Below are 10,839 nucleotides of genomic sequence, written 5' to 3'. Positions count from 1 at the left end.
TACTATGTTTTCATGGTGTAAAGCTATTTGAACTGCTTTGTTGGTGAAAGATGCTACACACATAAATAAACTTGACTTCTACGGTTTCAGTTTGATTGACCTAGTAATCTACAAAAAATAAAAATAATAATAAATTCTAACAAAAGGTTAATATCACTGATATTGTTTCCGGGTTGACATAAGAAAAGAGGGCCAACACATTTAGGTTAGAGGTCATTTATTGTTCTCTCCAGACTGGCCCAGAGCAAGGCGAATGATATGCAGTTAAAAAAATAAAATAAAATACAAATAAAAAAGGCATCTTTCAGCCCAACAGTCATAGTGAAGCATCAGCCCACAGGCACTGTGCATGGAGTTTACCGCTAGCCGTCAGACTACGCCCGCCTCTCTCTCTCTGGGGTACAACCTGTCTCTGAGTGGAGTGCTAACCGTTAGTACGAGTGCAGAGAGTCACTTCAGTTCTGTCCCTTCTTCGTGGGGCGGCTCCTCTGATGCAGAGGGCTCGGGGACTTCGGTGGCCGAGCGGTCTTGGTTTGCGTCGACCGGCGGGAGTTTTTCACCAGCCTGAGCCGAGCCATCCGCCCGGGTTCTGTGGTCGGGCGTCGGATCCGTCTGGGCGTTTCTCTCCGCCGTCGCGTCCCAGTCCTGGTCTGAAGTCTGAGGTAGACTGGCCAAAAGTTCCTAAGCACACATCCATCAGGCGTCAGGTTGGAAATGTCGAACGGATTTTGTCACTTTTCGAATTTGAACATTTTGAAATGCACCTTCTGTCTCTCCAGGTCGTTGTCCCTCACAGCGCTGAGCAGGCTCTCTGTGAAGTTAGCGAGCTCCTGATATTTCTGTTTTTGGTTCTCTAGCTCGTTCTCTAGGAACTGCACTTCCTCGTGCTGAAAAAGAAGAAGGGTTCCATAAACGAACAGATAATATTACAGTTCTTTTAAATCAGTTTTTTTTAGTTTTTTTTTTTAATTGAACCACACAAACATACAGAGCCTCTCGCTCGGTCGGTGTGAGACTGTTTTCACCTTAAATTCCAGCAGGTTCTGCATTTGCTCGAGGTCTGACACCATCAAGTCGCCATCTTCATCAGCTTCTTCATCCTCATCGATTACTTCGATCTTCTGCCAAACACACAGATCGGATAAATTGACCCTTCACAGAAGACGTACCTGTGCATGTTTGACCAAACTTGTGAGGCTACTGGTGTTCAATACTGGTACAGATTTATCAAGTAAATTTCTAATTCAGTACATTTATGTCTGTGTTTAAAAGAAACACTTTAAGTCAGTTCAGCTCTGGTTTTCTGTGTCAGATTGGTCATGTGTTAGAATGGCTTAAACAAAGTCCAGCAGAGACTCTGTTGAGACCTGAAAACTTTATGCTTACAGATATACTCTGTAAGCATCAATCGGAGCTCGTGTTGTTTTGCGAAGAACGGCCAACGGTTCAGCAGATGTGCTTTTTCTGACTTAAAAACAATGTGAAAACTCTCATGTATCCTCTTTTCCACTTGTGTTGATTGGTCCAATGCAGTCTCAATAAAGAACACCGTTTGTGATTGCGACGTAATACAACGTGGAAAAGTTTGAGGAGAGTGAGGCACTGATGTTTTGGTCGTTCAATCTCATGTAAAGTTTTGTGTTTCGACCAATCCAATAAAATGTGCGATTACTCTCCCATCCCACGTTCTTTGGTAAAGTGCGAACTGCAACTTTCTACTGCAGTGTCAGGTGACTGATGAAGTACCACATTATTGGCCAGCGGAGCAGCAGTGGATGTGTAACTTTCATTGTCTCCGTCTCTGTTGTGTGAATCGACAGTCCCGTCTGTGTTTGAGAACACAAAGCGAAATTTAAGGAGTTTGTACAAAAAAAAATTTAAAAATAAAACCCACGAGTTCATGCGTGCAAATGAACCAGCAGGCCCCACCTTCAGACATGCAGACCGAGCCGCCGTCGGTCAGGTCATCCGGGAGTTCGGGTGTTCTGAGGTGAACCTCGTCGGGGCTGGCGGCCGCCGGGGACTGGCTTCCTGGAGACGGGTTGGTGAACACGGCGGGCCCGCCTTTAGGGGGCGGGATTTCGATCCCCATCAGGCGGTACTTCCTCCGTCGGTTGCTGATCCACGTCTGCATGAAGAGATTTACGCAGGAGGCGACATGTAGACAGAAACGACTGAAGGAATGATAGAGAAAAAAAAAAACGGCTGAGAGGGAAGTCGAGGTTCCTCCAAATTTGTACCAGAATCTGGCTTTCAGAATTTAGCCTGTTTCAAAAATGTAAACAAAACAGTTCAGTCGTGAAAAGAAGAAAGGAAATAAGGGGGGAAAGAAAACCAAAAAGAAAGTATGGAAGAAAAACAGAAAGAAAAACGAGCAAAAAACAGAAGGAAAGCAAGAAAGAGGAAGATAAAAACGAAAGAAAGAAACAATAGAGGAAAGAAAAAGAACCAAAGAGGTAAAAATGAAGGAAAAAGAAAGGAACGAAAACAGAACAGAATAGAGGACAGAAACAAAAAATAAAGAAACAAGGGAGGGAAGAAAGAAGAATCACAAAAAAGTAAAATGGATGAAGGAAAGAAACAATAAAAGGAAAGAATAGATGAAAGAAGAAACAAACAAAACAGAGAAAAATGAAGTAAAGAAACATCGAAAGAAAAAGAGAAGCAAACACTGAAGTAAAAGAAAAAAAAGGATGGAATAGAGGAAAGAAACAGAGAACAAAAATACTGAAAATGGAGGAAAGAAACAAAACAAAACACAAAAGAGACAGAAAGAAAGTCTTTCCCCACAGTCCATTTCCTTTTCCCAACTGACCCAAATCTGAACACAACTTAAAGCAAACGTCAAACCTTTGACTGCACAGGAACTTTGCTAACTGTTCTCCTTTCACATCGATTAGAATCGTTTCAACCATCCCAACCAGAAAAGTTACTAAATGCTCAGACTTCCTGTCCTCCCTGAAGACCATTTTTCCTTTCTGGCACCAAACATCCTTGTGAGTGAGAAGGCACAGGGCTGAAAGTGTGTGTGTGTGTGTGTGTGCGTGTGCATGTCTGAACCAATCCAGACCGACTATCTTTAGCCTAAAAGCATTCCTACATTGGCCCCGATATATATCACTGCATGACTTTTAAACAACTTTGTGTAAACAAGTTAAAAACGTTTGTGACCCAGAAAAGCTGCTTGTCCCAATTTTGTGATGGCGCTCAGGAGAATCCACAGACGTCCCTCTGGTTCTGCCTGGTACATTCACATTCATCTTTAGCTGGACTTTAGAGCCAAAGCTAAATAAATAAAAAAAAAACAAGTGAAATCAGCCGTATGGAATCAGTTCATGTCTGAAATGCGTTTCCGACACGACGCAGCTCGGCCTTCTCTGACACCGGGTGACCTTTTCCGGTACAGACACAGCTGGAGGGGAAAGTCGCGAGAGAAATGACTGACCACCATGTTGACGCCTCACATCCAAACTAACGGTGCAGACGGTCAGGAATCCCCGGAGCTGAAACGTACGCAGCTCTTCAAGGCTAACCCTTCAACGAAGAGCTTTACCTTGACGATTTCAGTGTCTACGTTGAGCTGGTTGGCTGCGGCGGCGATCTTCTCTCTGCACACCGAGCCCAGACTGGTCATGCCTCGGTCCCAGTAGCGCTTCAGCTGGACGAGGTCGCCGTCGCTGAACTGGGTCCGATCCTGCAGCTGCGGGGGCGACAAGCAGACGGGAATCGGACCGGTAAAGGGGTTCTGGTGCAGCTTTGAAAGGTCTAGAAAAAGTATTGAAATTGTTGTAGTGGTATAGTGTGGGAAAAATATAATTAAACGAGGAGAAATGTTTGGATTTCAAGACTCTGGGGGGTCTTACAGTTCCCAAAAGGAGCTAAATGTTATAACGCTCAATAAATGAAGTGGATTTTTACATTTATTTATATTTAAAAGGCATACGAGTATTCTACTTAATTTTAGCATTTGAGTCATCAATCGTTTGGTTTTTGACTTGCAGACATGAATGCAGTCTTTCAAAATTAAAATAGAATTGCCTTACTAGACTCCTCTAAGGTATAGTTCTTATTCTAGTTATGGTTAAAACATCAAACAAAAGGTAGAAACTTTAATATTTGTTTTACATTTCTCAATAAAATAAAGCTACCAATGTGTTTTAACATATCCGCTTTAGTCCTTTCAACTCTAAGAGGTATAGATTTTGAGAAAGTGCTAATTAATTGAAGTTCAGATGGCAGTAAAATTTTAAAAAGCGTTTTCCAGTAATGTCCAATTTTACAAATTGTGGAATCTACAGATAATAATGCTACGACACAGTTAGTATTTAAGTAGTTCAATGCCAATATTTTGCACTCAAATGTCCAGAAGGTAATAAAAAACTTTAAGAAAATTGAAAATACAGTTTTGAAAAATTACAATATATTTGGACATTTATTTTTAATTCCATTCAAAAATACTTTATGGATTCCAGAGGGAAATTAAATGTTGACTCATTTTATTCAAGGTTCTTTAAAAAAAAAGAGTTGTTGTAGATGCTGATGGCTCTCCTGTAGCAGTCTGTATTACAACTAATCTGAGGAAGCTTCTGACTAAAGACACTTATATAAAGTTCCTCAGTAAATGTTAACAATTGTAGAAAACCTTCTTTCTCACACAAGGGAACAAAATAAGAAAACCCAGTTGAATGGCCTCAAAATGGTGTCTACATATTATAATACAAACAAAAGTACTTTTTACTCCCCTTTAACCATCTAATTTCTTTTAAATAAAATAACAAAAACAAACATTTTTAGACACTTCAGTAGCCACTCCTCAGTAAATGTTTGAACTTCTAAAACAAAAGATGAAAAATTGCAATGCCTGTAGAGTTCAGGTGTCACCTAAGTGCAAGAGAAATGACCCGATTGTTCTGATATAAGCAAGCATTGCTGCCCACTACTGCAGGAAGGCAGGAAGGCTTACAGCGATGTACAATCTGGGTTCCACAGCGGAGAAAATAATAAATAAAAAAATAAGGACCATCTGCTGGAAGAGGTCAGACTGAGGGAGCTACTTTCCGCTCTCTACAGTAAGAACATAAAGACTGAACACGTTTGATTTATTAGAAAACGGTTGCAAAACGAAGGCCTCCTCTCTCTAAAAACAATACGGCCGACAGATTCGGGGCTTCCAAAGTTGCATCTGAACAAACCACAAGATATTCGGAGTAACGTCCTGTGGAAAGATGAGGCTGAAATGGAGGAATGTGGCAACAACCCACGGCGTCAGATGTGGCTGCTTTTTATAAAAACATGAGGTAAAACCGTTCTAGTGGTCAAGTTAGTAAAAAAAAAAAAAAAAAGATATTATTTCAAGAAAGTTGTTCAAATAGCTGTTTTTGTATAATTTTTTTGTCGCATTACTGTCAGGAATTTTAATTGAGAAGCCAACATAGAGCTGTGCAGATGGTTTTCGAAATGTTTTACAGAGCGAAAAACAAAACACACCATCCCCATGGAAACATGGTGGTCAGAAAATATTGGAAAATGAATTGGGCAAAACACAAGACAGTCCTGGAAGAAAATATGTCACAATCGCAGCTTGATGTAATGACATCATTTTCATCAGAAGTTGCACCTTTTTAAAGCATAGTAAAGATTGATTGATTTATTTTTGTTATGGCACAGACCGTAAACCTTTGTTTAGGAACTCTCTAGTAGTTGATCACAAATACTTACTGTTCTCTTTCTGGAGCTGTTGATTACCCAGGGGGCAGCAGACACACCGAGTGAAGGCTGTGTTTAAAAGACACAAGTTAATCGCATTAAATCCCTTTGAGGAGAAACGATACCCAAAACAGAAACCTGTCCTTACCTTTGAGCTGGGTTCGCCTGGAAGTGAGGTCTGTACTGTGAGGGAGTAGCTGCCCTGAAGTGTCGCGTTGCCGGGATGCGCCGCTGGTCTGGAGCCCGTGGCGGGAGGAGTGCAGTTCCCCTTGGCGACGGACGCTTCGCCTCCCGTCGGCTGCTCCCTGTGGATGTGCGTCTGGGCGGCCATGTTGGCCAACTCCTCCTCCCTCAGCCACTCGTCCTCTTCGTTTCCCGTTTCCATGGCAATGGAGAAGTTGTGACCAGCGTCCAGAGGGTGAGGTGTTGGCCTATAGGTCTCCTGGCTTCTTGGAGCGGACGCTTGGCCGGACCTCGGGTGCTCTCTGTCGCCCTTCTCCGACAGGGTGAAGACTTGCTGAATGCGAGGCGTTTGTTCGGAAGAGGGCCCCGCGTTCTGGGCCGGGAGGGAGGCTCGAGGCTTTTGCGGCGCAGGCGGTTGAGGTTGGGGGTTGGAGTGAGGTCTGGGCTGAAGCTGAGATTGGGATTGTGAAGACGACGACCAAGGGCGAGTTTGCATGGTACCGTATTGTCTAGTCCAGCTGTGGGGTACCAGCCCTGCGCCGGCACTTATCCCCCCATCCTCAACGGATAAAGTGCCCTTCCTGATTGCAGTGTAGACTAAAGAACCTGAGGCAGACGTCAGGGGTGGGAGCGTGGGAGAGGGGGTCAGTAACTTGGAGTGGATGGGTGAGGACGTGGAAGTGCTCCTGCTCTGCAGAGCTTGGTTGATCAGAGACGAAGACGTGCGGATGGAGATCTCGGAGTCCGACTGAGACTGGGGGGCTTGAGGTCTCGGTCGAGAGCGGGTGACGGGGTTCAGAGAGTAAATCCCAGTCAGTATTACGTCGTTGTTGTTGTTGTTGCTTCCGCTGCTGAGGGGTGAGGATGACGACGGAGAGGAAGACGCCGAAGAGAGAGTGGGGAAAGACGAGGATGGAGGGAGGAGGTGTACGCGGTTCTGGATGTTTCGGGCAGCGGCTATGTCAGCAGGAAGCAGCGCCCCCGTCGCTAGGCTGTGATTGGACAGCACGCTTCCAGCCAGGGCGGGACCGGAGAGCAACCCTCCAGCTATTCCGTGACTCGACAAGGGATGAGACGCGCTTCCATTCTGCTCGACCTTGGAGGCCAGTTTTCGTCGTTTGTTGCCAACCCATGTCTGCAGGAAAGAAAACGTAGGGTCCGTTTAGGAACCCGATCCAGCAAGAAATCGGCACAAGACTTTACCGAAGGTTATCAGCAAAACACACCTACTCTACAAACTAGACTCGTTTCCTACAAAGCAAACGGTCTTGCTTCATTCCCGCTTTTTCACAAGGAATTTTTACTGGCTTACCCGGACAACGCTGAAGTCCAACTTGGCCTCTTGAGCACACTGCAGAATCAACTGGAAGCAGGCCTTGCTCTGGTTGGTCATCCCGTTCTCATAGTAGCGTTCCAGGATCCTCTGCTGCTCAGCCGTGAATACAGACCGAAGGTTCATCTGACAGACAAGCAGAAGGAGGGAAGCCCCTCAGATCACCACAAACCGGCCGCGGATCAACTTCGTCAATAGCATCTTTTTCACAAAGGTTTATATAAGGGGATAAAGGAACTATCTGGTCCTTTTTAGGAGGGTGGCAAGAATCTTCTGCTATGACAGTTACTTTATTTCTAATACTTTGCTATCATTAATAGTGACCTCCTAAATAATGCTATTATTTCAAGTTCAACAGATATTTACCGAAATATTTGCAGTAGCAATTGTAGTGAAAATGGGTCTTCAGAAAGTATTGACTCAGTGGAGGTGTGTGTTGCACTTCTTTGTGAAAAGTTAAAATGGAAACAATATGTCTTTTTCCTTTTATTTAGTTTCTGTTGATTTTTACCCAAATTTATTTCTGTCAGATTAGATAGAAAGCATCCAAGATCCCCAGTTTTTAAGTCTTGTGATAGATTTTCAATTGGACTCAGGTAAGGACTTTGACTGGGCCACAAGTCAATATGCTTAGATCATTCCATCAAAGCTCCAGCTTGCTGTCCTGATCCTTTATCAGTCTGACTATATTGTATATTAATTCCCCCCAGAGATGAAGTACTGTAATATTGATATCACAGCAACAAAAACTAAACATCTTTTTCATGCATATTTAGCGTTGACATACTCACAGTCTGCAGGCCACGCCTCTGTGGCCACGCATCCATATCACTACTACAGGGGAACGAGGCAGCCATGCTGATCACAGCACCACCTCCATTTTTCTAGATCTCCGCTGTCGACTCTGAAGTCATCATGCCGCACTGTGCCTCCCACACCTCTGTGGAAAATGGCTGAGGAGGAAAGCAAAGCGGACGTAATCTTTATTCCAAGTGATAAAGAAATAGCATGTATAGTATGTAGCGGTGATGAGCTAGTCTACTCTTAGCTTCCACTATCTTATTTGTGTGTGGAAATCCTCGAAGATCAGCACTGAAATAGGAGAAATTAATGGAGTTTTTCCCTGTTTTTTTTTTGTTTTTTTGCAAAGCTAATAATTGCCATTACTATTCATCTATGAAACCATTTCAATGGATTGTATTACTTATTTTTACCACATACTTTACACTTGTTATTACCCTTAAAGAGTTATATTTGATTGTTTACTGTAATTACAATGTAACGTTTTAATTGAATTAGTTGCTGTTTGTGTTTTGAACTACAAAAAACGCTGGATTACTTTGCATATTAATTTAAAGTTTCTAAACGCTCTGATCAATCAATCAATCAAAAAAAAAAGTATTAATTTATCAAATAGAATGTATTTCATATGGTTGTTCTGTGCAACAATAATTGTGCCACCGGTGTTTTCTTTTTAATCATTATTATCATGGTGTTATTGCTTTTCCGCTCTGAACAAATGAAATAATATTTATACATTTTCTCGATGCGAGATTATGCTTCCCTATATTCCCTATCTATTGCCACATTTATAACTTTTTCATGAAGCCTTAATGTCTGTACGATAAAAAAGAAACGTAGCTTTAAGTGGACCGACCTATTAAGTATTAAGTATGAAGTATAACCCATTCGGAAACGCAGGGAGCTGGAAGACAACAGTGGCCCAGTTTTTAAGGAGGGTTTGATAAACACCAAGTCCAATACGGGAATGTTGTGCGACCAATAAGCACACAGCAGGTTTATTTTGGCAGACGGACTGCGCATGGCTACAGTCAATATGGAATCTCTGCGGTGAGAATTAGCAAACAAATAGTGGGCACGTCAAAACGAGTCCGCCGTCCACGCGTCAGCCAGCGGCTTTAAAAACACACTAACCACACAGGAAGCGCGTGACTAAACTCCACGACCGGGACCTAGAAAGTAAACAAACCGGGTAAGAGCCGCGGCGGCCACGCAGGCCCAAAGCCGCCGTGCACGAGCCAGCCCACGCTAAGCTAGCGTTAGCATAGCTTCCCCCCAATGGATAGCCGCAGCTAAAGTTTTCCTTCAAATCTATGATTTCCCGATCCCGGAGAGCTTCGTTTCGCTGCCCCCAGCTCTGGGCGGGTTCAGAACAACAGCAGCTCTTTGCCGTGGGCTTCTCTTAAAAGTGAAATCACTTTCTTTCATACCATTTTTGATGTCAAAATCAGATGGACGCTCCAAATCAGCAGATTTCTTCCCCGGTCCCCCTTTTTGCTAGACAATGAAATCAGAATGTCCCGATCATCAATTCTAATCATGATTGTGACGTGTGCGCAGACAGGAGCCAATGAGCGCTCGAAATCAAGGCTGTGACGGCCGAAGAGGGCTGAAAACTGAGCCCCGCGGCCCCGCCCACCGTAGACTTTTTCCTGCAGATTGCTGGAGGGGGAGGTCACGCAGTACGGAAGCAGGCGGTGGGAAATGGCCTGTTTCCCCCTCACAGTGGGATTTGTTGAAGTGCTGCAGCATATTAGTGTTATTTTGGTATATTCCCAGCTGGAGCAGCTGAATGGAGATGCTCTGCATATCCTGAAAGTGAAGATGCATGTCATTAAACCATAATTATATAGATGTATATATTTATTATTATTATTTATTTATTTTTTGCATATACATGCAATCATATTATACCCATATTTAGCCTGGTACAGTCTGCCTGTTACCACAAACGTCATTTTTCTTATGTTTAATTTCCAATGTTGAGAGGTTCTGACTCCAAATATTCAATTTTAGCAACATAAATGAGTTGTAGCTTGTACTTAATAATGATAATAATAAAAAAAACTTGTCGACTGATTTTTTAAAAATTGTTTTATTTTTTGTCAGAGTCATGGAGGTGATGGTACACAGCAAATTGTGAAGTGTATATGTTACACTTTAAGAGTAAAGTTTACACCAAACTCAGTGATCATTTGGGTCCAAATGCCCAGTGTTGAAAGAACACTGTACATTGGAGTTAAAAAAAAACAAAACACTAGAACAGTCTACAATTCTAACTCTTTGAGCGTATTAATGAACTCTTCTACCGATACCATTTGACTCTTTCAAGACTGATAGAGCATAAAAATAAACTCTGTCAGTGTCTAAACTATATCACATGGAGTACAATGTACCATGGAAAAGAGAGTTTATCAATCACCAAAACAGAGTTAATTCTAGCTTTAAAGAGTTGATTTTTGGCACTTGTATCATTGTGTGCTATAGCTCTAAATGCTCTCTAATTACTACTTAACTACAGTGTAAAGAAAACCTACTCTGCATAGTCAAACTCTGAAAAAGCAACACTTTAGAATTTGCTGTGTATTTACATTCAGAAGAAGGAAAACACAGGGTCAAAATTATTTCCGGAGTCTGTTTTTATCCGTATCTTCTCGGTTTTATTTTTCAAGACGCACAGAAGTTGGGTCGGCGACATACATTGTGAAAAAGTGTGATTTTTTTTTTTTTATACCATCGCAACAAACATGGGCCAAAACAAGATTGTCAAAGTATGATTTTATCCGTGTTATCATTGCACTTAAATATGCATTCTG

At 42.6% G+C, this 10,839-nt stretch overlaps 1 protein-coding gene across 2 annotated transcripts; it reads right to left on the bottom strand.

The window, feature by feature from the left end:
• Positions 1–200: 200 nt before the first annotated feature.
• hdx (highly divergent homeobox) lies at positions 201–9,587 on the bottom strand. Of its 2 annotated transcripts, none has more exons than XM_028008352.1 (11): positions 9,454–9,587; positions 8,014–8,175; positions 7,202–7,348; positions 5,855–7,024; positions 5,719–5,775; positions 3,554–3,700; positions 1,930–2,128; positions 1,747–1,826; positions 1,026–1,121; positions 765–887; positions 201–681 (listed from the first exon to the last, which is right to left on the bottom strand). In XM_028008352.1, exons 2-11 carry the CDS (start codon positions 8,077–8,079, stop codon positions 451–453), a joined length of 2,316 nt encoding a protein of 771 aa, XP_027864153.1. In that variant the 5' UTR covers positions 8,080–8,175; positions 9,454–9,587; the 3' UTR covers positions 201–450. The 2 variants fall into 2 exon arrangements, with proteins under 2 accessions (XP_027864153.1, XP_027864154.1); XM_028008353.1 differs by lacking the exon at positions 9,454–9,587 and adding an exon at positions 9,213–9,329.
• Between the last annotated feature and the right edge of the window lie 1,252 nt (positions 9,588–10,839).

Source organism: Xiphophorus couchianus, chromosome 23 (genome assembly GCF_001444195.1).
Source record: "Xiphophorus couchianus chromosome 23, X_couchianus-1.0, whole genome shotgun sequence".
NCBI classification, from domain to species: Eukaryota; Metazoa; Chordata; class Actinopteri; order Cyprinodontiformes; family Poeciliidae; genus Xiphophorus; species Xiphophorus couchianus.
The sequence above is the reverse complement of the archived record's forward strand: the minus strand, read 5'-3'. Positions and strand labels throughout refer to the sequence as shown.